General features: G+C 39.5%; 1 protein-coding gene across 5 annotated transcripts in view; it reads right to left on the bottom strand.

The window, feature by feature from the left end:
• Positions 1-3,285: 3,285 nt before the first annotated feature.
• The window catches only part of METAP1D (methionyl aminopeptidase type 1D, mitochondrial), a 60,593-nt gene continuing 37,274 nt past the window's right edge, over positions 3,286-26,604 (bottom strand). For 4 of the 5 annotated variants that reach the window (XM_044978480.1, XM_044978478.1, XM_044978482.1 and 1 more), the window contains 8 exons: positions 25,329-25,478; positions 21,307-21,455; positions 20,591-20,633; positions 15,657-15,820; positions 6,763-6,860; positions 4,987-5,034; positions 4,014-4,092; positions 3,286-3,884 (listed from right to left, as the gene is read on the bottom strand). In XM_044978480.1, coding sequence (XP_044834415.1) covers positions 3,806-3,884; positions 4,014-4,092; positions 4,987-5,034; positions 6,763-6,860; positions 15,657-15,820; positions 20,591-20,633; positions 21,307-21,455; positions 25,329-25,478 — 810 coding nt within the window. In that variant the 3' untranslated portion in view covers positions 3,286-3,805. Of the gene's footprint in view, positions 3,885-3,947; positions 4,093-4,986; positions 5,035-6,762; positions 6,861-15,656; positions 15,821-20,590; positions 20,634-21,306; positions 21,456-25,328; positions 25,479-26,604 lie in introns of all 5 variants that reach the window. The other variant, XM_044978479.1, reaches the window with a different exon arrangement.

The following is a 26,604-nucleotide window of genomic DNA, read 5'->3' as shown; positions in this document are numbered from 1 at the left end:
CTCACGATATTTCTCGCTCGGGGTATCTGATGGGGGCACAAATATGGCAGGAAGCGTAGCTGGGACTCAGCTAACCCCCCAAATACAACCAGATATCTTTGCCGGCGTTTATTAGATGTGTAAACTCTTCAGGCAGTGGTGATGTTTGAAGCAACCAGCTAATGACCGTGCAAGCTGACACGTCTAAGCCTTTCTGCTCTTTTTTGCTTTAGTGGCTCTGTCGGTTTTAATTGCCCATTTCCTAGCGCCTGTTTTATATCCTTTTTGGTTGCGATGCGTAAAGTTCATTTTCATAAAGTAGCTGCGGATTGGTGCGGGAAGAAGGGGCAATGGTCTATCCCCACATGGACTCCTTTGGCAATCAGCTCTCTCCCCCGTGCTCATCTTTTCAGCCCTGGCTATGTAAGTGATCATTCGAGGCGGGTTTGGGTTCTTGGACAGAGAGGGGATGGTGACCGTTGTCAAAGATCTAGGAGAGGTGTGATTAATAAGCAATAATTAAGTAATGTCTGTAGTCAAAGTGAAGGGAACTGGCTAGCCAGACTGAGTAATTTATTGCAGACAGCTGCAGATATGTCAACTACTAAGCAACAAGAGTGTACAGTTGAGGATGTTCATTTGCTAGATAAATGCCGGGCATGAGTGTATTCACATCTGGAACATAGGAGGGGTGCACGCCACTCTGTGTACATGGGCATCAGATTCTGATCTCGGTTACGCCGGCGGACATTCGGAGTAATTCAGTTGTCTTCACTATCTTTATTCCGGATCCACAGTGGTGTAAGGGATCTTCATCTGCCCCATTCTGTTAAACGTGCTCTACATAAATGAGCTCAGAATGTGTACATTGGGCTTTGATAGCTGCGTGTCCCACAAGAGAGAAAAGCGCAGGCTGAAAACGCTTAGCTTTTTCTCCTCTCTATTTACTGGGTTTGGTGTTTTGTGTGTGCGTGTGTCTAAATCCTCTCTTAGTCAAAAAGATTGTTATGATTCTCAACCAGAACTGTGCTCGGTTTTATCCCCTTTAGAAGTATGGGACACAAAAGCCCACTGTAATTGTACATAACACCTGTTCCTAGAGAGCCTGTCTATTTGCGTGGTTCTGAACACAGACTAGCGAGATGCTCTTCCATGCAGACCCACAAATATTTACTTGTTTGGAAAGTCACTGGGGAGTAGCGGGACAGCCCTAGCTAAAGTTGTGTGATGGTATCCAGATGCATTGTGAAGCCTGTCCTCAAGCTGGAAAAAGTTTGGTGCTAGCAAATCAACGGGGAAAAAATAATTAAATCCTTCTAAGCCTCATTCATAATGTCTGCCTGAAACATAGCCTGCGTGAAGTATTTAAAAAACGAGTTGGTTTCCCATACAGCCGAAACGTTTTTACTTTAGTAGTCACCTTTATAATTAGAATTATAAATGTGTACCCTAAATACCACCACCTTGGTGTAATTGCTAAGCAAACAGCTTGTTACCACAGCAGTTGGTAAAATCCTGCAGTCCTAATAAATTTATACTTGGGAAAACCTCAGAGTAAACAGAGACTAAAACAAGATGCTGGACTAATTGCTATCAATCCGATTACACTTTGAGGGGAGAAATTACTCTTTGGTTCAGCATTTGATCACATCGAAATGGTCTCTCTATCTCCCTATATTGTATCGTTCGTGTAGATCACCCACAGAGCTATGCAGAACGCTGCTGCTCACCTTTATCACCAGACATTTCTGTAAATCGCTAATTGTGTTGTTGTCAAACTAAAGTCCATTGCCTGTCGCTGTTGAACAGCTCATCTGTGAGGCTGAAATATTACCGTTCTCGATGAATAGTCCAGGCCAATACAAGTGACTGATTTCATATTTACAACCCAACTGCTGGTGAAGAATAAGAAACGAGATGACCAAACGGATCGAGTAATAATTGAAAGGACACATATAACGGGGAAGTGGTGGGGTATTTTATTGTCCCACCTTTCTACTTTAACATTTAAGGCCGATTCAACATCCCTGGCGCACCCAGAACTCAGTGGGAATTTTTTGGGGTGTGTGTGTATTATTTTGATTTCGTTACTAAACTGTCGTTACTTTTTGTAGGGATTAAACCTTTCAACATGGTGAAATAGCAAAGCGTTTTTCTAAACACAGGCACTGGTAGCCCAATCTTCGTCTTCAGGAAACAAAATCTATTTCCCAAACACACTGTATTATGGATTTTACGTCTTCCTGGGATCAATTACTATTTAACTTCTGGGTATTAGTAAAGTTGTTTGATTCATCATTTAGTGTACAGGTTTTAAGGGCCAGCTGTCTTCCAAATTAAACTAAAGAACGACTATGCAGTGCCTAAGATGTCACGTTGCATGCCTAAAAAAAACCCTTTACAAGGCTCCCGGAGTAAGAATTGTGCTTTGCCAAAAGCGCTGTAAGAAATGACCAGAGTTGACAGCTTTTTAAAAAACAAACAACGGCGGAGTAAATCTAGTAGAATTCGGTTACCTTGACACCCCCCCCCCGCATCAGTCAATACACCCGGGCTGGTATGAGGCTAACAGAAGCAGTTCGCAAAGGGAAGGCAAGTGCTGCGGCTGAAGAGTAACAGTAACAAAAACTGACTCGAGCTGCCGTTGGGCTTGTGGCAGTTTTGAATGCCACTTTTCTGGCTCTGACATTGCAGTGCCAGGGCTGGGGATCTGCAAGCGCAGCAGCAGCACCCGGTGTATTTAAACACCAAATTCAAAACACTTACACATTCGGGCAGGGTGATTAGCAGCCACCTAATGGCAGATCAAAACCTTAATCTTCAGGACAGGACCGGCCTGAGATGTTAGCAATTCATCTTGAAGTTGTGCAGTTGGATTAATTATTAGCTATTATCAATATTCATGGGATCAGAACAGTTGCAGTTCTTATTAAACGTCCAAACTTCCCCAGATAAGCAACCACCTGAGGGGAAGCTGGGGTCATGTAACTAGGAGTCTAACCCACTTCTTCATTGTTGCTAAACGTTAAAAAATGCGGAATGAGTTTCTCATAACTGCAGCTGAGATCTTTAGAAAAACGAATGCTCAATATAACAGGGGCGAGCTGGCTAATCCTACAGTCCGGGCGAGGGTTGATCTAGCAAGGGAAAGACGCGTTTTAGCTCACCCGTAATCACTTTTTCTTGTGTGGGAGGGAAAAAAAAGAAACCCCCCCCGAGCCAAGAGGGCAGAGGGCCGCTGGTGCGCAGGCCCGCAGGAGGAATATGATCTCTGGGTTTGAGAGCACAAACGCCACATTTCGGAAATTAAGCATTTGAAGGTATTTATTTAGTTTTCCTACTAGCGTAGATCACAAGCTTGGGAAAGAGCAGCGCGCTAATCACAACGAAGGGAAATTGTTCCGTAGCTCTCCACAGTTCAGATATACTAGGAAACTACCATTTCCCTCTGTCTTCTCAATTGCATTTACTAAGTATCATCCGATACGTGTTTGTCCAGTGTAAGCATCTGGAAGCAGGAGCAAAGGCTTTGTGTATCTGCCCCCTTCCCCCCCGCCCTTCACAATTAAGAACCCAAACTCTTGCTTTTAGAGTGTGCACGGTAGCTTCAAGATTTACACAAATCAACTGGTTTTTATTAAATACTTATCAGGTAATAATCCGCAGTATGTCCCCCTCACATTATGCCCTACAAGCTGTCCATTCCATTTCCTCTCAGGAGCCACAGCACCTATTCCTCATAAAAGTTCCAGAAACCTCCTCTGCGCTGGTAAAGTTGATAGACATTCCAGGAGCACAGGAAGTTCAGCCACGTCTTGATCCATCCTTAAGGTTCTTCCAATACTTTTGTAAGGATTTCTGCTCCTCCTGCGGTAATGACAATGGTATGCTCGAACTGGGCTGACCTGAAATACACATTTAGCAATTATTAGGGGGCAAAGGTGGCTAGCAGAGCCTATGAAACTCACCCATTCCGTCCGGCGGTCAGTGCTCAATTCCACAGTTTAAAATATATAAGAAGTAAATTCAGGCACCTTTTATTGTCTACAGAAACTGCAGTCCATTTATCCTCTAGGGTCTTAAATTCAGGCGATCCTTCCATTATTATTGGCTCTGTAATAGGGGGAAAAAACGTTTTCTAAACTGGCCACAACACATCGTTATCCTGTTTCTGAAAAGAAAGGGTCCCCAAAGGTAGAGGTTTTAAATTGTATTGCTACGCTAACATAAGAACTAACGAGGAGGAAGAGGAAACTCTGAGGTATGACGTTACTCATTTATTTTTTCGTGAAAGACTAAAGAAGGGCATTTTAATCAAGCTTTAATTAAGACCCCGTGGATAATAACCAAAGCACCAACCACTCTTAAAAACAGCAGATAGTTTTAAAATATTTGAATTTTTAAAAACAGGCTTAAAATGTTCATTAAATCAGCAAAACAACAATTTTCTGATTTCCCTCTAATTGCTGCGCCATTTAGGCACACAGTGAGAAGAGGGCTTTTTTCCCCCCTTAAGCTTTCTATGATTGGTATTTAGCACATTCAACCTTCCAGGGAAAGGATTCTGACTGGTTAGCTAGGATGTAATACATCAAAAACCACACAACAGCTCCTGTCATGAAGCAAATGACATAATAGTCACCAGATAGCTTGGTGTTAAAAACATTGCTTTGGTAACAGAATTAGGTTGTACTAATTCTGCAAAGGCAGCTCCAAATGTGCTGGATAAGTCTCTACACTACAAAAATATGGATCAAATCTGTTATTTAATAAGATTTTGTGGAGGATTTTCCTCTCCCAGATATTGGCAACTATGTCCACGAATTATTTCACAAACGAAAATGTAAAGGCTATTTTCAATCTGCTATTTTTCAATCTGCTTCCCATGGGGTTAGCCTAACCGAAATCCCAAAATCAGAAGAGTAGACAGTCAAAGAAAGAAAGAAAAGGTAGGGATGTGGTTTTGAAAAAGAAAGCAAAAGAAAAACATTCACAACAGTTACTAACCTACTGTAAACGCCATTCCCTCTTCCATTAACAAATCACTGTCATTGTCTACAAAAGAAAACAAAAATGCTTTTATGGTGGGTGGGTTTTTTGTTTGTTTTTTAAGTAAATGTAACCAACACTTGCTTTTAAAAATCCCTTTTTTGTCCCGCAGGTACCATGTAAGGTAATTCCCTTTAAACAGCCAAGGAAAATGTTTAAAGTAATCTTCCCAAACTCAAAGCAAAGCAAACCAGGTATAAGACCTGCAAGATCACTCTGTTAAGCATAGATGAAACTATTCTGAGTTCCGGCTCACTTCTAAGGAAATTACAGAATTTTAAAATTTAATCAGTTCACTAATTTGTTTGTTTGTTTGTTTGCAATAAACTTTTCAGTTTCGATCAGTTTATGACTATCCGTGAAGAAAACTAATGAAATAGGGACTGTATTCCTATTGATCGCTAGTCTTTCCGGCTTTAAACAAGTTATCTGTTGTTCCTGAAGAACAAAACTGACTATAACAAGGGAAAAGCCTGTAGGTAAAGTTGCATTTTGTCAAACAGAAAAGTTTAGCCGATTCTTATTCTTGTAATGGAGGCTTTTTGTTGCAAAACAAAATCCAGACATTAACAAATATTTCTGGCATAGGATATGTCGTCATCTAGGGATGGTGTTTCAAATGTCTGCTGCAGGGGAGAGCATGGCCCAGGCCCTGCTTTCCAGTCTGCCATCTATTGTGATCTTAGATATTATTATTTAGACCTCTTCTAAACATGCAGCAAGTAACACGTTATGAGTGTCCTCCTAAGAGAGCCTCCGCTGCAAGGGGGGATATCGCCAAGTAGGGTGACCAGACAGCAAATGTGACCAATCCGGGGGGGGGGAAGTAATAGGACCCCAAAATCCGGACTGTCCCTATAAAACCGGGACATCTGGTCACCCTATCGCCAAGGAACGCCTGGCAGAGGGGGAAGTGGTTTACTCCTATTCAGAGATACTGAGCTGCCGCTGGGATTTTCTGGGAGGCTTCAAGTGGCCTTCGAAATAGTTTGCAAACTACATTTGAAGGCCTTGCAGAGCCCTGCGTGTCTTCAGCCTGGCCTGGCTCAGCGTCCCGAAGGAGGCGCTAGGGCCGCCGGGCACGCTGCGAGGCTGGCCCAGGGGCTGGCAGCGGGAGGAAGGTGTGAGGGACCGGCCGAGGCTGAGCAGGCAGCGCTGATCACTAACTCGCCCCCAGCCCATAAAAGCGCAGAGTCTGGGCCCGATTCTGCTCCTGGCGAACTCAAGGGCAGAACCATTGTCCATTGATTCCAAAGGGCGCAGGGACCTGCCCGCCAGGGGGCGCGCCCAGCAGCGCTGCCGGGGGTCCCCAGCCAGCGCTCAGGGGGACGTGGCGCCCGGCTGGGCCCCCGCGCAGCCTAGCACTCACCCAAGAGGCGCACGCTGCCGCCGCGGCTGCCAGCACTGGGGGGATGCAATGAAGCTGAACAGCAGCAGTCAGCGGTCTGCAAAGGGGGAAGAGAAACCAGCCGGACCCTGCTGGGATATTGATGCAGCGGGGTTTTGTTTTTATTAATTTAAACTTTTCTCCCAAACAAGTAATCCCAGTGCCTAGGACTCCGGCAGCCAGCTCGTCAAGTAATTAATAAGGAGGGTGGCTGTATTCACAGGGAAGAAGAGCTACTGCTGGCTCAGGACTGGGAGATTGCAATGACCCCTGGGCAGGGGGCTCGGTTTTTGCAGCTGGGTGGCGTTTAAGACACGTCAGTAAGATTTCACAATGGACTTTCTTACCGTGATGCCAAACTTCAGGGTGTCCATGGAAGTAAGATCCTATTCCATGCCCAACAAAGTAGGGGCAGACTCGGAAATCATTCTGATGTGCTATGCGGCTTTAAGGGACACCAAACATAAAATACTAAGATAAAAACCGAGAGAAACAAAGCCCATTTCCAACAGACATCAGACCCTCGCAAAGCCCGCGTTTCGGAATATGTAACCCTCACTAACGCATTAGCCCCAAGCTGTAGCAGTTACACTAGGCACTTTCACAATAAATCTTTATAACGCACTGTGGCTGGTGATAATCTCTTTGGAGTGTAACACAATGACACATTCACACCGTTAGTAGAGGCTCCTCCGGCATTTTGGGGGGGGGGGGAGAGAGTCCAGGTGCACTTAAGCCCAGCCCACAATTTCTAACTCCGCCCACAATCGAAAAGTAGCCAGGCGTCTCTGGAATTATCAGCGGTAGAACAGGGAACCATGTAGCCAGTGCAATTGTCATCTTAGGCTCCAGCTTTCCCACCATCGCTGTGGACTCTGAGCGCTTGGTCAGTTTATATTCCAGCGGGTTGTCTTGCTAGAATCCTATTTGTTGTAAATAAAACTTAAATAATACAGAAATTGAGGCAGGGCTACCAACTAAATGAGACTCCATATACCACCAAGCAGCAGTCTGAACCCTGCAGATGATCTGGGAAATGCACACTGAGGCATTTGTTTGGATTCTACCCACAGAGATTTACACATATTTTTGCAAACACAGATTTTTGCAGAGATTAAAGAAAAAAGAGGTGGTCATATTTGGGGACGACCAGGACTTTAAAAAAGTTACAAGTCTAGCAAATCCATGTAATGCTAATTAAACTTAGTCCACCTATTTCTAACATGTCCATAATCACAATATCTGAGCACCAGAACATCAGTAAGAGCTGAAACAGGGCCAGATCACTCAGCTACTCTCTATGCCTCTTTGTAATGTAGGCTTGTTCCCGGTGGTTGCCTTTCAGAAAAGACAGTGCAAGATTATTCTGCAGTCACCGTTATCTGTTTAGGGAAGGCCTGTGCAAAGTTTTACATTGCATCCAAAAGATGAGGAATTTGGGATGAACCCTGCTCTCGGGAGGCATACGGCTCTATAGCTAAGGGTCCTTCCTCAAGAATGCTCTACCCCAGTCCCCAAATGTTTCAGCCTAGGCCTATGATTTCCCTCTGCTCAGCTATTTGCAGAGACAGAGGGGTCTTCTCAGGTAGCTGTGCTTTCAAAGCTTTAAAGATTAGAATCAGAACCTCAAGCAGAGCCTTTACAATCACCAGCCTGAGTTATTAGGAAAGTCAAATTACTATATGTATCAACATTATCTTAGACCTGCAAATAAGTCTTTATCTTATTAATTTGAGATCAGCCACGATGGAAGCTGTGCTCATCCATATCACTTCCATCCAATTTCTAAAACCAAACAGGAGTACTGTAAAGAACAAAGGACTAGTTTTACACTTAAAAAAATGCCACCTAAAATACTGAAAAGCTGAATTTGTTGGTTTCAAATCCAGTGGACCTGGTTGTTTCTGTCAATATGAAAGGTAAGTACTTAAACACACTGCTAAATGCTTTCCTATAGAAACTGGGATATTCACACCTTTGTGCGTCACAGGCCAAGTTTTACCACTGCTACAACTGAATAAGTGGTGTAATGCTGCTGTAAAACAAGCATAACAGGGTGAAGAATCAGGTCAACGGTGGTTAATAATGTTACAAAGCTCAGATCTAAAATGGTTGCTTGAACAGGTTCCATATATTAGCTAGTATCTGCCTTCCAAGCTAACAAGCATGTTTGATCGTACTTCATTTGATTTTGAAGGGAAACAAGGTAAGATATCCCCAACTTCTTTAAGGCTCTCCTAATTATTGGCAGAAATGGCTAGTAATGGGACAAGATCTCGGGCTCCATTCTGCTGGGATTTTTATCTCATGAAGTACACAATTTAAATAACATTAAAAAAATAATGTAAGTTAGAGATGGAAAAGCCCTATAGGATCCATCTTGGATATGACGACAGTAAAGGCCAAGGAGGAAGTAATGGATGTGGAGAGGAATTAGAAAATTACAGTTTATTCACTAACATATAAAGACCAAAATGTGAACTGGTGTGAGTTGTAGAAAACCAGAATTAGTGCAACACAAGCAACACTTCATGTAAGGATGAAATATTCTTAAACAATTGCCCTAGGGGAGGGGAGGAGTGGAAGACCATTCATGCAACATTTGGCAAGTTTTTGTTCCACCTCTATTTTTCTTAAAGTATGTTGGCCAGTGCAAGAGCAATCCCATTCACTATTCAGTTTTGCCTGTGTCCCTCTTATACCATCCAAAGAGGTTGATAGACCTCAGGGCCATTTTTTTCAGGCGTACAACTTTCCTGTAGGATTTCTTTTCAAAACTCTTCTACCATAGCTATACATAGTCGTCTTCTATCTAGGAGCTACGTCCTCTAAGTATCTTTGCATGGAAAGCTCCAGTGTGCACCATCCAACTAGACACTGAGCATAGTGTTCAACACTAAGAATTTAGAAGTAACAGCAGTTGCTCTTAAGAGCACCATGACCATCATCATGAGAAGACAAGGTTGAGACAGTTTTCCTTCCTCATACAATGAAAGTAGTTCTTGTGCACTGTATTAATTCTGCCTCTTCCTTGCTCAAGAGCATGAAAACAACTCTATTAGCATCACTACTTATGCTATTACAGTCTGATCAAAATAGGGATCTTTGTGCTCATATGTATTTGACATCTGCACTGAAGTACTCAGCTGACCTTTCCTCTTCACCCATAAACAGTGAAGGGTATGGATGTTCTTTACATAAAATGTAATGTATCGTATGAACCTGCATTGCTGTTCAGAACATCTGTGGAAAAAAAAGCTGTAGGTATAAAACTCAGCCACTTTCAACCTGTTGATAATATTTGCACGTACATATAGTAGCACCTCACATCCGAGAATTTTAAAAGACTACAAGTATTAACACCTGTGAGGGGAGATCTTCAGGGTCCTGTGCATTCCTCAGTTCCACATTCATGAAGTTAAGGTCTTGCTAACAAATTGTGCTCCAAAATCCCTGCATTCATTTTTTTTTAAATTGCTTTTAGTCCTGATAGTGCAGAGAGAACCTTGTAAATATGAACTGACTGTAATCTGATCCAGCGATGTCTTCCTGAGTCAGCAGAGAGTTTGAAACATCGCTCAGAGAGGTTCCCTTCTCAGTCAGCGCCCCGTGGGCTCTGTGATGCTGGGGCTGTGGACTTTGGGATTCTTCCCCAAGATACCATGGAACTCAGCATTTTTGGCATGGAATTCACCATTTGCTGCAGCCTGGGGCTCAATGTTTTAATTTTCTGGCTCCCTGCCCTACCTGGATTTGCCTGCACTAGGTTGTTCATCAGACAACAATGCATGCATCTGCCACCGTTCCATGGCACTGGGCAACAGATCAAGGAGCCAGAGGTGAACTCCAGTTTGAAGTCCGGCAGTGGAGGTAGCTGAACATATAACTGGTGAGCCAGGCTGCCCGAAGTATATCCCTGGTGCTGAGGCCCTGGTTGGCAAGGAGATGAGCTGTACAATTCTCCCTTCCCTTGGGGCACACATGGGGAAAAAGGTCTTGAGTCTGGCTACCAGGATAACATGGCGGAATGAGGGCTTGGGAGCAGAGCCAGGTTGCCTGGAGAGCACATAGAAAAAACCCGTTCTTCAAAATAATCCCTGTTGAAAACAACCATTGACAAGTTTTACCTCAATGAGTATTTTCAGCTATGAGCCATAACTGTGTTAGGGAGTGGGAAGGACAGGAGTGACAACACAGTAATTTAACGTTGCAGCAGACTTTAGTCTGGTGGTTGCCATGGAATGTTATCCCAGTGTGCTGCAGAGTGCACAGGGCCCTGGGTATTATACCTGTTTTACAGATGGCAAAGAGAGGTTAAATATCTAAAGCAAGGTCATGCAGCCAATCAGTAGCAGAACTGTAAGCAGAACTCAGGACTGCTCACTATGGGCCAGATCCTCCCACCAAGATGCCAGCATGGCAACCGTCTGCACTCAGATATCACCCTTCCTATGAGTGGTGGGGGAAAGAGGGACATCAGCCACCACCAGAGCATCTTCTTCCCACAGTCGCCCAAATTATGGACTGCCCTCTGTGAACAAAGGAATCCATACAGAAAGATGGGACAATAGGCAGATACACATCATCCCTCCACAAACCTTACAGGCAAGCCGCAGAAAAGCTACATGCAACTAGAGGCAGGACAGGATTCTTTACAATGCGATCCCTTGATGCTGTAGAACCTCTCTCAAAGGTCTTCTAGGGACAGAGGTGGCTGAGGTAAGCCCCAGAGCCCTCCTACCAGGAAGCTGCAGAGCAGGCTCAGGGGCTCCAGTGCCAATGTGGTGGCACAGATCCCTCGTACAGCTGGTTCTGTGCCTCTAGCAGATCCCAATGGGGAGAACTTGGCAGTTTCTTTCACCCTCTCTTGAAGGTTTTTCCACAGGAGGGCAGATCTGGCCCAATGCACTGAGCAATCACCAAAGAAACACAACTGAAACAAATCCCATTGTAAGCATTTATAGTGGTACACTCTAGCGGCTTTACTCTGTGCTTTGGTGACACAAAGCAGCTGTTAACTAGCCAGTTAAGACAGGTTAAGGCTGCTTCATAAAGCAGTTGCAGGCTACTGGTGAATCTGACCCTCTAACTGTAGATTCCAGTTTCCCTACCAAAAAATTAAAACTTAACTGAAATGGTGTTAAAGAGCAACAACAACAACAAAAGACTAAAATTACTAAATAGATCTGACCCACACTGATGAGGCAAGAAAACTGCTCAACAAACAGGGACAAGAATATCAAAGCTATGAAAATAATTCTTGCTTAGGGAGTAATATGAAAGCATAATGCACCTTAGAATTAAAAAAAAAAATCACATTTTTCTTTACAATAGTATTTGTAAACTATGGTTATTGAATGACATTACTATTTTTTTGCATATTCTTACAGAGACATCACTAGTTTAAATCATATTTGCTCATGAAGAAAATATGTATTTTGAATGCTACAATATAACCTCATTTGGTATATTACAAAATCCAACTACAAGCTTTTAAAGGTATTTTTCTCTTAAATAGTAATCTTAGATTGAGGGAATGCACAAGTTCAGGGATTCCCTTTAATGACAACAAATGTTGAAGTATAATTAGTAATATTTTTGAAAGCCAACAATTGTTTTTTGAAAGAAAGGTACATTTTGGTTTCAAACTGGAACACAAATTACTGTATTTTTCTTACAATAGTGTTGAACTTTTATTTGAGGTTCTCTGTTTCTGAAAAGCAGACATGATGGATTCAAATAAAAGATAATTTATTGCAATGCTTACTTTCAAGTGTAGAGAGAAGCAGTGTAATTGTAATTTACAGTAGCTGTCAAGGAAAATCTATCACAGATGACATTAAAATGACTTATTTTGCCTGAGCCACTTATTGTTTAAATGTGCATAATCTGATAGAAACAGATTTTTTTAAATCTGCTTTATATTGTTCTAAATTAATATCAAAACATATACTTATGAGTTAAACATTTAAAAACCATTTATTAATACTTTCATCACTGCAATTTTTTCCTGAGTTTGAAACTGGTTTATTTAATTATGTCACATTTACATTGTTTGGATCTATATATTCACAACACTTTCACATATCTAAACTCACTATATAACAACTACACTGTATACATGTATAAAAACTATAATTCAAACTATATTTAATCTTAAAAGAAAAGCATCACAAAGGGTATAAGAAAATAGAACGTGAGGGCCCAATCCTGCTCCCTCTGAAGTCGATGGGACCTTTGCCATCAATTTAACCGGAATCTTAGCAAAGGGTTAGCAATTTGATAGGCAAAAGAAACTGATCTATTCATGTAATGTTTTTATTTGTAAGTTTCAGCTGACATTGAAGAGCTACTATATACTATATATTCAATTTAAAACACAGAATTTCTGAGCCACTGTAACAAGGAATATACTAAAGTATGCACATCCATCTCGATCCTGTAATTACACCCACATCCATCCCAAATAATCATATATTCTGCTTATTTCTGGTATGTATGATATGTTATGTAAATCTGCTTTATAGCAAAAGTTGGGATGAAGGGTGGCTAGTCACATTTCCATTTTGATGGGTCTGAACACTTCTAGCTTTAGGTGTTTGCTTACAGGTATTTATATTATATATTTTTCCACTGAACTAAGATTTTTACTGCATATGTAAATGTAAAATGACAAATATACAGAAAATGATGATTCAACACATCAGGACATTCCTTCATCAGAGTTCGTGTTAAGAGTAGTTTTAAACAAAACAGCACATTAAAATAGTCTGCACAATAAAATCTTTAAAAAAAAGTTCATGATCTGTTATTTTGTACGCAGTTTTGAACAAGCATTAGTTCTGATTAATTTGCTTTTCAATGGAGCCTTTGCATACATATTTACACTCTGTGAGAAAACTGACCTCTGCACCAACACAGTGAAAAATCCAATGTCACTTTCAATTCTTTTTTTTTTTTTTTTTTAATATAGCTAGAATTAATGTAGTGAATCTGTAATGAAATGCATTATCTTGCATGGAGATTTATCAGATTTTCCAACTGAATGCCATGCTTTGCTAGCACTAGCTGGAGTTCACCTGCATGTTGGTGTGGCGTGTGGCTCTTTTTTGTGAAGAGTTAAGTTGAACACAAAAAAAGGGAACAAAGGTCAGCACCCAGCCGCCACTTGAATGTGAGATTTTTCTTTTTATTCCCCTTGATGTATACTAGGCTCTGTGTTATTAGTCTTAATGATGGAAAATTGTAGTGTTGATACAAATCTTTTTTTCAAAGTAGTAGGCGGGAGCTCCATTTGTTAGTAAGTTTTTTTGTGACTAAAAGCCATGGACAGTACATTTATGTAGCAGTAAAAGGCCTAGATGCTCTTTCCATAGCAGAGCTAATTATTCCTACTGTGACCTTACTGATCTACCCTGTTCCTAGTACATCTCATCTGCACGCCTGTTCCTCTGTGTAGATGGTGTCAGAGAATATGAAAAACCCTATAATGAAACCATTTTCATGATGGAGAAAGGCTACTGGAGTTGCACTTGCTACAAAGAGGCTCAATTATATGAGTAATTGTGATAATTTTCTACATTCATAGCCTTCAATGGGGAAAAAAGAATGAGAGCCACAAAGGAAAATTACTTTAACAAGAAAGTACAGAGAGTAAAAATGGAAGAAGAGACAAAAAGGGGGAAAAAATAACCAGAAAAAAAAAGTTTAAAAAATAGATCTGGAGGGAGGAATAGCAAGACAGTGAGAACAACAGAAATGCTCAAAAAGCCTATGTGCAGCTGTGTTGCACAATTAAATTGAATTTTTTTCTGCAGTTGATGAATGTGACTACTGCAAATGTGCCTCTGTAGTTAGCTATCATTTGTTGTTCCGTGACAGGAAAAGGATAATTACCTCTCAGAGAGAATCAAAGGCTGACATGCCCTTTAGACACAGCCATGAATGCAGAGCTCGATAGAATGCTTGAATAAGAATCTAGTGTTCTGTGCCCCCTTCTACTCAAGAATAAATTTTGTTAAAATGCAAGAGCACCACCAGTAAATCTGTTGAACCCTAGGTGTTCAAAAATATGAGGTGCCTCTATCGACTCATCCCATTTGCAAAAATAAAACTACATTTTGAATTCACTTCTATTATATTCATGGACAGTAAGATAGTGAGATATGCATTAAATTTCTTTTCCCAGTAGGGGTCTGATTCAACATTTCCTATGAAAGAACAGAAAGACACTATCCTTTTTCCCCAGGCTAGTTAGCCTATAATTTAAAACTGTCAAAAACACAATTTTGTACAAAGTCTTCAATAAAAGCTTCTCAGATATAACCCAAAGAGGTTTTACTAAAGTTTGATTTAGACTCTGTTACAATATTTTTAAAGCTATAAATATATCTAACTGATATTTTGCCGCTCTCTTTTTTTCCCCTTAAAGTATTTGAAGATTTACAAAGAAAAAAAGGCAGCACCTTTTCTAAGTGACTAAGCCTTGCAGCTTTTAAGTAATCAGAATGCATGCAATAGTTTGTCATATCCATTAATATTCACAAAAGTACCAATGAGGTACCTGTTAAGAAAATGTATATGTGTCTATTTAAAAAAATAATATTTGAAAAAAAATTTCAAAGAACTAGGTACATTCAGGAAATAATGACATATTTTAATTCAAACCAACAGTAACAAAAGCAAAGATTACTTCTATATAAAAGAACAAATACAAAATAGGAAAACCTCTTCAAGTGGGTGCTCTTTCCTTTATGATATTTGTGTGCACTCTGGCTTGAAAGGTAAGAATTTTCTGAGCTAAATATTTTTATACTTTTTTAGCAAAGTGACTTATTGATGTTGACTAATTCCTTTATAACATTATTTGTTATACAACAAAAAGAATGTGGGTTTTTAATCTTCTTACAGTGATTCTATTGAAGATCTGATGTTTCAGGTAAAAATAATAAAAAAAAATGGATGGAAAACACTACAAATCACACCTCTTAATCAAAAACCACAGCAGTCTGATAAACATCTTTGAGTCTTTCTACAGGTATCTTTGCTGACCCCAGTGTAATTCACTTTTTTAAATCTTTCTTATCCAAAGAACAACATTATAGCCTGGCAGTTCACATACTGATATCAGACTGAAATGATGGTTCTGAATCATAAAACATGTCATCAGCTTTATACCAAACCACCAATAACCTTTGTCCCACTTGCCAGCCCTCCCTTTACTTGTCAGTATAAGGCTTACCTGATTGTGTTTCCAATTACAGAGAAGGGAGCCCCTGGTCTGCAAGCTGCAATTGCTTCATCTCTACATTTCCTGGCAACCTCCACTAACTTTTGACCAGATTTATCCACATTGCCCACCGAAAATGTTTCAGAAGTGTCACCATGGTAGCCATTGAAATAAACCTAAACACATGTAGAAATGTAAAGACATTTTCTTGTTTTACATTCAGAAACAGATCTCCTGTTAGTTAAATTCATCCTATCTATTTTAACAGACAGGTTTTCTTTTAGATTGCCTTCAAGCTCAATTTGTAAAAATAAGGTAGAGGAAATAAAAGATTAGAAATTAGACCAAAAAATGCAACTTTGAGGTACAATTGTAATGACAAATTATATGCAAAACCGTTCAGTTTTATGTCTAGGGCTGAACATTTGAACAAATACTGGAAATGGAAAAATGGAAGGTTCTAAGAACCCCAAATACACAAACGATTACATTCATTCAATCTACAAGAAATTAGGGCTTGTCTTCACTACCGGGATAAGTCAAACTAAGTTTTACTACTCCAGCTACGTGAATAACGTAGCTGTAGTCGACGTAGCTTAGGTCAACTTTTACCATGGTGTCTTCACTGTGCTGTGTCAACCGGAGATGCTCTCTCATCGACTTACCTTAATCTTCTCAGGGAGCTGGAATACCTGGGTTGATTGGAGAGAGCTCTGCTGTAAATTTAGCAGGTCTTCACTAGACCCGCTACATTGACCCCTTCTGCATTGATTGTAGCAGCGTGATCTCCCTGTAGTGAAGACCAGCCCTTAGAGCAGGGTTTCTCAAACTGGAAGCAGCGGCCAGTAAATCCCTCGGCCCGCGCTGCTTCCAGGAGCTCCCATTGGCCCGGAGCAGCGATCCGCTGCCAGTGGGAGCTGCGATTGGACGGACCTGCGGACGGGGCAGGTAAACACACCGGCCCGGCCCGCCAGGGGCTTTCTCTACACAAGTGGTGACCCTTGTTTCAGAAACCCTGCCTTAGAGTAATTGACCTTTATGTCAAAGATGTGCAAGGGGTGGGTCTGAGGAGGATGAAATCCACTTCCCAAAACAGGGCCAGGGTGCAGGGGTGCAGCACAGCCCTCTCAGAGCTACTACACCACCCTATGGGTTGGGATAGTAGCTGCTGCAGCTGCTTGTCCATGCCACCTGCCTGTATAGCTTATGTTGGTGCCACTGGATTGACATGATTGTAGATCCCATGGCTTCTCTGACCTCAATGCCTTCCTACACACTGTCTTAGGCAGTGCAGAGACCCTATTCACGGCATACAGGGGGTGCTGAGGCTGTCCCTACACCTGGCGTTAGTGGCTGGGAAGGCCTTTTATTGGCTTCTCACACCACAGTGAATATCACCCACATTTAATTTTAAAATATACATTTGACAGCCTGATTAGAAATCCAAACTACTACAAAGAAGTAATGTGTGTAAACTAACATAGCTATGAAAAGCTTAGGACAAATTCATTGTTAGTATAACCCAGTACAGTGTCACTGATGTTGTGCGCATTTCACTTCATTACTTTTTAAATTCCAGTTTCAAACTGTAACATTGCATTAGCATAGGTTTTTGCATTTAATTTCCATGGTTTAATTAAAAAAAAGAAAAAAACGTAGCTCTGGCACTATGAAGTTGCACACAACAGAAATGCAGCATTCTGTTAGATACACAAAACTTCTACCTTTTTGATTATGAAATTATGTAACTGTTCTTCAGCAGCAATGTAAATTTTGAACTACAGCACCCTATAGATTTCTCTACAAACACAGGAAAACCCTTCTCTTTTACTGTGAAGTCTTATAATGTGGCATTAAAAAGGGTTTTGCAGCTCCACAGTACTTCAGGCTATAATGTAACTAAAAGACTATTCAATTTTTTCTGTGCATGTGTAAAGGGCAATTTTAATTGCATATAACTTTGGTGTTATAAAATATCTTTTTCTCAAATTTAGTAGGCCATTACTCTTCAGAGACTAACACACTTCAGTGCTTAAAGTTCTGCTACTTGTGAGCTATTTGTGCAAGAAGATTTGTGACTCTTTTTTTAATGGCCAAGTATTCTTTGCCCACTCCCAAACTAAAAAAATGACTAATAATATTTTTCTCACACTTTTCTGCAAAAAATATTATATTAAAGTTGAGACTTGAAACATTTTGTAGATATACTTATGAGTGAGTGGTAACAGGGGTTATAATGAAAGTTGAATTTCAGCAAAAAGGCTCCATCCTTCTCTCACTGGCTCCAATGAGAGTGGACTCAAGACCTTAGTTATACACCTTTTTCTGCCAGTTAAGAACATCCCTGCAGCTTTTCATTATGTTGTTATATGTTATAGGACAGTTTTTGTTCTAACAGGTTCACTTTTAATCGGATCAGATCATTTTTAGTAGAACAACTCTCAATCTATCAGACACAAAACTGTAAAAAATCTGACTGTTACCATGTCAGAAAAATGAGCACAATTGTAACAGAACATGGGTGGGGGGTGGGTTTGATCCTGCAAGCTCTGCATGACTTTAATAAGAACTGCACGCACTGAGGGCTTGGAGGATTGGCATCTAAATTAATGAAGCAAGACTCATCTAATACTATTAAAACAATTTCTTAAATACAATTAGGGTTTACTACAACCCACTTATCACAATTACATATTTTTTACATTAATAAATTACAATAACAAAGTAAGATATGCTAGTTCTATAACAGCCAGTGCTAGAACTAAGATGTAGGACACAATACTTGATAATGGATGGTTGAGAGCTGTAGTATGTTGGTGAAGCACAATGTTTTTGTTTCTATCATTCTTTTGAAATTTTAAAGGCAACATGATTTAAGTCAACAAAATGCCTTTATATTTCATCTATGAAATTTCACAAACCCACTTGTGTAAAATACATTTAATTTTTTATTCCTAGATAATTTGCACTCACTGTGAAGTATTTACATTTGATAGCTGGCAGATTATTATGTAATCATTTTATAGACCCTGTACATATCCATAAACAAATTATTGTAGAATGTCTAACTGTACTGTTATGTCCATCATAATTGTTTCCATCTGTGAAATGTCCCAGTTTTTCTCATTAAAAATAAACTAATAGGTCAATTATAAACACTACAAAGCAATATTTTTTCCTCAGACATATTGGAAATGAGCAATTACAAAACACAATGTTTATTTTCAGTGATATATATATATATATATATATATAAAAAAAATACACACACATCCCCAAAGATAGGAAGTCAAAGACTCATGCACGCTGCTCCCACAACTGTCATATTCTTGGATACTTGCAAGATTTATTTTGTTTTATGAGGTTAAACAGAAGAAAAACTCAAAATACCTCTCTTATATAATCAAATGTTATTTGAAAAGAAGAGGAGTGGAGAAAGCAAAGAAAAACAGATGTAAAAATGCTTAGCATAGTCACTGTGGAAAATACCTGTATGAATGTGAATTTTGTTATTAATCTAAGGAGTTAATGTTATCTTTGGGGGCAATAAAAAAAAAAGAAGCAAAATTAACTTTAAACCAGATTTGATTTAAAGAAAGAAGAGGCCAGATTCTCTCAGCTGCTGTAAACAGACATAGTTCCACTAAAATCAGTGAAGTCACACCAATTCAAACCAGCCAAGGATTAAGGCCAAAAATATATTTTGAAGGATACAGATCATTCTATGTAAATCAAATAGAACAAATACCTACAGCTAGAAAGTGTAGAGTAAGGTGGAATGCAGTAAACCAAGTTAAAAAACCCAGTACAGGATCATAAGTGAATGATATAATGGGGCAAAAGTTCAAGTTGACTAAATATAATGTAAAGAGCGATCTAAAAAGCTTTAAATGCGAGGTCAGACTTATGGCACTTTAGAGCTGCTCCCACAGAGGTGAATTTGGCCCATGGTAAGCAAAATATCAAACTATCGGTACAGATAAGTGTATCAGGAAATTCTGTAATGGTTAAAAAACTTTCCCTTACAAAACATAACTTTATTCTATACCATTTATTATTGTAAACTAATGTTTAGAATTCAGGAATACATTTGTGTATACACTAGAAATAAATTGCCAAAGCTTTGGGGAAACTTACTGCAGGGGGACAAAAATAAGAACAACAAAGCATGGTTAATCCCCATTTCAATAAATGAAAATACCAAAAAGCATCACACTTTGGTTTTCTGTTTCCATACTTTCTTGTTCTAATGCTAATTTGGTCAGCCTATATTTAAATGTTATAAGTGACCATTCTGTGAAAATGTTAAGTCAATGGTTATATCACACTATCTGTTTATGAGTAAAGGGTTCAAGGCTCTTATACCTGAAATGGAACACAACACTACCTTCAGGGATTTTAATAAATGTAGGGAACACTGCTAGCAAAAGAGTTGCTGTCCAAATAGACTGACATACACAGGCCAATGTAGCCTCTAATGACAGAGTAAGATAATGACAGGCCCCACTCAAAATCAGCAGGAAGAGGAAGATCAATCTTGGCAGAGTGAAGGAAAAATGCTGGCTTTCTTCATGTTAGCTCATCTCATACATATCTGTCTTCAGCTGCTGCCCAGTACTGTGGTGCTCTGCATTAACTACACAGTGGATCAATAACAATTACACCTTCTCAAAAACATGACACATAGCAGGATTGGGTTGACATTTCACTTAGGCCAACATTGATCTCAGTGCATCTGATTCCAGCCCTAAATTCAAGTCAGGCCTGGGTCTAGTTGGAATAAACACAGAGTTAAAAACAAAAAAGGAAACCAGCTGCTTGTGCCTTGGCTTAGAAATAAACAGCACATCCATCTGTGCATTCCACATGTTCAATCTACTGCTCTTCCTGTTGCTACTAGCAATTGTAAAGTTGATCAAAGACTATTTTTTATATGAATTACTCACTGTGACATCAATGTTGATAATATCTCCATCCTGAAGAGGTCGACTGAAACATAAACAGACAAAAAAAAATAATGGTGACAGACAGTTCTCAACAAAGGGAATATAAGAACAAACACCTAATGACACACACATACAAATCTGTGGGTGGAGAGGAGAGAACATATTTTTTGGTGAAGGAGGATGGAGACAAATGGAATAACCTTTTCTAATCTTCAGCTCTTGCTACTTAAAGAACAAGTGCAGATGAATATAATGTAATGACAAACAACTGACAGAAAACATTATCAGTTTCTGAAAATCTACCACCATACTTACTCTGATTTATAGTGAACTGATTTTACTTTGTGAGCCGCCTGATGTATTGCTAATAATAAAAATTTACATCAATTCAAATATCTTCAATTCCTTAAACTACATGTATTTTGCTGAAAAATTAGAAGCATTTACTGTATTGTATTTTTTCAGACAGTAAACTCTGGAGGCATTACACCACAATTTATGAGTGTCACGACAAACAGTCGATTATGTTTTTATTATTATTAAACAAACTCCCAAAGTGCCCATCACCACAGTATCATAGCATGCTATGCAGCTGCAATAGGTTTATTGGTGTTTTTTAGTTCAACTGAAACATGTTTAATATTAACCTCTAAGTTATGAACATTAACGTAACATTTTTGTTTGCAGTGGTAAAATGTGTGTTATTATGGGAATACCTGTCAGGAATACCATGACATACTACGTTGTTCACAGAGGTACAAACAGATTTGGGAAAACCTCCATAGCCTAGAGGTGAAGGATAGGCATTTTGTCTGATTATTTCGTGATGAACAATGGAATCTATTTCTTCGGTTGTCATGCCAACCTAAAATATAAAATAAAAATTGTGCTAAAAAAAAACTGAGGACATTTTCTCTTATTTACTGAATGTGATCACAGTCATGCACTTCAGTGAAATCTAGGATGATACAAATCAAATGCTTTGATACAAAACACTAAACTGTTTGATACACTTTATAGATACATTATGTTTTATTTAGAGAGAAATCAAGCATGCAGTAAAGGGAGCACTTAAAGGCTTTGAGAAAACTGAAAATACTGTCTACTTTCTTTCTTTATCCACATTTGCCTTCTCAAGGCCACCATTTTCTACTGGCCTCTCTTTTCAGTAGCTGCTATAGAAATGTGTTTTTTTAAACTTCCTTCCTCTCTCTTTCCATCCCCCTTACATAATTAAAAATAGCTTCAATCTGTACTTACAATATTGCATTTAATGCTTTCAACCTTTTAAAACATTTGCAGCCATTTGTAGATAAATCCTTAATTCTTATGACTTGCAAATAAGATTACGGTCATATTGTTGTCAATTATTTTTCCTTCAAATTATTTTTGAAACCATTTTAATTCATTTATACATAAGTTTAATATTTGGTTTCACACCTGGGAGCTGTTTGTATTACATTGGCACAGCAGTGACTTTAACAGTGAAATCTGCATTAGAATTTCCATTTTAGCACCCTTATTTCAGTGACCTACAATTTTCAGAAACACTTACTTTTTGACTGAAATTTCCTATACTCAATCCCTTTCTGAAGGTGATTTTTTTTGTAAGATTAACAGAAATGGTTTAGCCATTTTTGACTTGTGAAAAAAGGCCACACACGTTAAATATTATTATTCCAGCTTTTCTTTTGGATCAGCTTTAGCTCTGAAATGGTTCAAGATGAAAGTTGAAATTTGGTAGAGAAACCTCCCTCATTGAGAAGAAGTACCTTGGAGTGTTCCTGTGAAAATTAGTTTTGATTTGAATGAGTTTTAAGCCTTTGAAAATCACACTTCGCACATATGCACTACAGTGGCTACGATTTTTGAGTACTTTTTAGTATCGTTTGGAATAAAGGTAGGCTGTGGTGCAAGCATTCATATGGCTTTCCTAGCTGTGTAGTGAAAGATTTAGCGATTATGCGTCGTGAATGAGGCAGTGTACATAGCATGCAAGGAATAAAGGAATAAGGGCTGTTGTGGACCCCTTACTTTATTAATGATGAACTTGTGGTTTGTCAGGTGAAAACTACTGCCCCCTCCCCCCCCAAGGGCAGAGTACAGGATGCTGTGTTGCTTCCCTATCCCACAGCAACTATTCCAACCTGTGTGCTGGAATAGTAGTCACAGCCCCTGCACACAGACTGTATTGGGTACTAGGGCCACACAGATCAAACACAGATCCATAGCTACCATCCTGTGTCACCTGCATAACACCTTTGGTGCACACGCAGCATGGGCCTTCTGTACCAGTCAGTGCCCAGCTCATTTCTGTGGTGCTCAAAGAGTGCATGGGCACCTGTGCATGGCCATTCAGTAGGCAGATCTCCTGCATAGCGTGGGAGTGGGGCTTATGTGTTCCAAAGAGCCTTTCGCCACCACTCCACAAAGCAGTCAGTTTTGCTTTAATTGAAAATACTGTCTGAGGGGCAGTAACAGCATCTTCTGGTGGACCATTTCTACTACATGGGATAGGATATTCTGGTGGTCTCTTGCCACATAGTTCCATTTTGTGGAATTTGATTTTTCTTTCCAAAAAACACTACAAAATTCCATCAAATATAATGTCAATAACATGTTATGATTGCATGGTTAAGCACAAAAATGTCAGGAAATTACAAAATTAAGACCATACATTCAGACTTAACGCTGACCCCCATGTGTATGCATTACAATATAGCCTTTAATTTACATAGTGACATACTATTTCTCAAAATATACTCCCCACACAAAATGTAACACACACATACATGGCATCTCCTATTACTTTGTACATACAAGCCAACAAGAATAATCAATATGAAAAGTACACCATAAGCTACACTTACACAGAGTACTACACATTAATATTACAACATCAAAGAGTAATAGTGAGAAACTGCTGTCATTTATAGTCCAAGTAAGTTTGATGCTAAGTCCCTGATTCTGCAAACACTTATCCATGAGCTTATGAGCCATTCAACTGAAGTCAATGGGATTACTCACATGGAAGAAGTTAAAAACACCCACAAGTGTTTGCAGGATCAAGGTCTAAGTTACTTTTATTATTTGCTGCATCATCTCCTGAACTACCCCCAAGGAAAGCTGTATTGATGGTTGAAAAGCAAATGTACAGTAGATGAATTCTGACAAAAATTTCAGGTTGAAAGCATTGAACTAAGAGTAGTATTAATATAAACATTTTAAATTAATAAAGATATTCAGGAAGATTACAGTGATGAAATTAATGTAAGTATAAATAATGAAAAAATGCTACACATGCACTTAAGGTTGCAGAAAAATAATATATTATACATTGTCGTTACAGAAATAGTATGTAATGATCATGTAATTAAAAACTGTATTATAATGCATATCCAGGAGGAGAAAGGGTACATAATTTTGTCATTTTCTAACTTCTGAGTGCTTAACTGTGCAATATTAATCTTTTCTCAGAGTCTTTTTTGATAAAATATATTTTGTACCTCCACATGCTCTGAACACCCCTTCTATACTGCCACACTTATATCCACTAACTATAGAACATATTTCACCCTATCTTGTATGTTATTCATGAAAGAAAGGGGGAAGCTACCAAAGCATTTTTCCATCTCCAAAGACTTTAAGGAGGTTCCCCTTTATTACGTGGGGGACATCCCACAAAAGTGTTCTGTAGAAAACATTATTGAAAAACCAAGCGTTTTCCTTATCAGTACACTCTGGCAAGGGGCAGGGAATTTTGCAGCTGCACCCTTTAACAGTGGTTCTGTAGTTTGTCTGATCAATTGGCCGGAGGAGAAGGAGCAGCAGAATGGAAGGAACAGCCCAATCCATCAGATTTATGGAAATGTAGAGCTGGAAAGCAGAAAGTGTGAATCACAGGATTTGCTGTGTCACAAAATCATATAGAATCCCACGTGCCTTATGACAAACCCATGCAACTTGGCAGGTCAGAATGCAGACCTGAAAGCATTATACTTCTAACACTGAGTAAATATCAGGGGTGAAAGTAAGGCAGTACGGGCCGGTACAGTGTACCGGTAAAAAGTAGCCACCAGTACCGGCCCATACCGCTGAGCGTAAAGCGCAGCTGCGGCAGCGCTTTAACGTCGCTACCCCTTTTGCGCCCCCAATTGGCGGTCCTGCCGGGTCCCTACCGGCAGGGCTGCCAATGGGAGGGCGCAAAAGGGGCAGCGACGTTCAAGTAAGGACCCTGCTTAAAGCGCTGTCGCGGCAGCGCTTTAATGTCTTTGCCCCCCATCCCGGCTGCCAATGGGGGGCAAAAGAAGTAGCTGCCTTAGGGCCACGATTTAAAAGGGCCTGGAGCACTGGCTGCTGCTGCTGTGCAGCCGGAGCCCCAGGACCTTTAAATCGCCGCTGGAGCCCCAGGTGGCGCAGGCCGGGCAGCGCAGGTGGGCTGGCTGGGGGACGCTGACCCCAGCCCCACCCCTTCCGCCTGAGGAGGCAGAGCCAGTCCCGTATCGGTAAGAGCTCAATTTTATTTTTATCCCTGGTAAATGTAATCACCACCCCCCACAGATTTCAATGATAAAAGAAATTAAACAGGTATGTTATATAGCAAAAAAAAATTAAAGAAGTTAATAACCCCCCTTTATTCAGTATGTAATTTAATAGCAAGTTAGATGTACATTAAATAAAAACAAAAACAAAGCACAGAAAGCATCCAAGTTGTTACAGGACCTCATGTGACTGTTACCTTTAAACTCTTTCCAGCTAGAAGTAGAATATGACAGGCCAGTTGACAAGCCTGACGAAGCCCTTGAATCTGATCTTCATTCTTAATTTCTATGTAGTCTCCCCAGTCTGGTACAATGCCTGTCGTCACATAGTCTGGCTTCTTTATGTGCTTGGAGAAGAAGGATTGAAAATGAAGATCAGAAAACTGAGCATGACAATGGGATCATTTTCTCAGAAAGTGCCTCCTGCTTCATGGCAGTTTGCCCTTTCTGTCATAGTATTGACCTTCCTAAGCCACCAGGGCAAGCCCTCAAGGCTGCCTCAGTATTTCTTCCAATGCCCTTTTGAACTTAACATTGCCTGTTACTATTGACTTAAATAGTGCGTTAACCGTACAGTACTGAAATCGAAGATATTGCAGAAGTCTTTCAGTCCAAATAGTTGTGAGCTTTAAAACTATCAGAGGAAGACTTAAAAGCTCATTATTTTATTTTTAAACAAAGGTAAATTTTATATAGAAGTCCATTACACACACTCGCACTGAACACATATATGTACAGTAGTACAGGAAAGTCCTGAGCTTCTTACTCAGTTTCTTACTCAGACAAAGTTTCCATTAACTTCAATGGGAGTTTTGTCTGATTAAGAATCTCAGTATTTCTAGCTGTCAACCTCATTCATGTATGAAGTGTAGTTGTAGCCATGTCAGTCATAGGATATGAGAGAGACAAGGTGAATTTGGATACGGGCGTATAGTATTATAAAAAGAAAAATGTATGTGCAGCATAATAGATGTGAAAGAGATGGGTAGATACGAATGAGAGACAAGGTGGGTGAGGTAATATCTTTTATTCGACCAACTTCCGTTCTCTCTCACCAACAGAAGTCGGTCTAATAAAGGATATTACCTCACTCACCTATTCTTTTAATCTTATCCATATCTATTATGTTGCACACACATTTTTCTTTTTAACAGATTTAATTTTTTTTATTAAAGCTAATGTTAATAAAAATATATAATACACAGGTTAGGAAAAGAGTGTCTGTTCATCTGGGTATAGTGCTTAGATTATCCACAAATACCAAGTTTGTTTTAAAAATCATAAGATTCATATAGTACATAATCAGCAATAACCCAACTGTACAACCATGTCCTAATTCATTGTCTTTCAAGGAAAACTATAATAAATATATTTTTATTTCATGAAAAGGTCTCAGGCCTCATGCATGTAAAATTCTATTTCTTTTTTTTTTTAAACTATTATAATTCTAAGACAAATATATAGTAACAACAA

Source organism: Mauremys mutica, chromosome 10 (assembly GCF_020497125.1).
Source record: "Mauremys mutica isolate MM-2020 ecotype Southern chromosome 10, ASM2049712v1, whole genome shotgun sequence".
Classification (NCBI taxonomy): domain Eukaryota; kingdom Metazoa; phylum Chordata; order Testudines; family Geoemydidae; genus Mauremys; species Mauremys mutica.
This window is presented reverse-complemented; position numbering and strand designations above follow the sequence as displayed.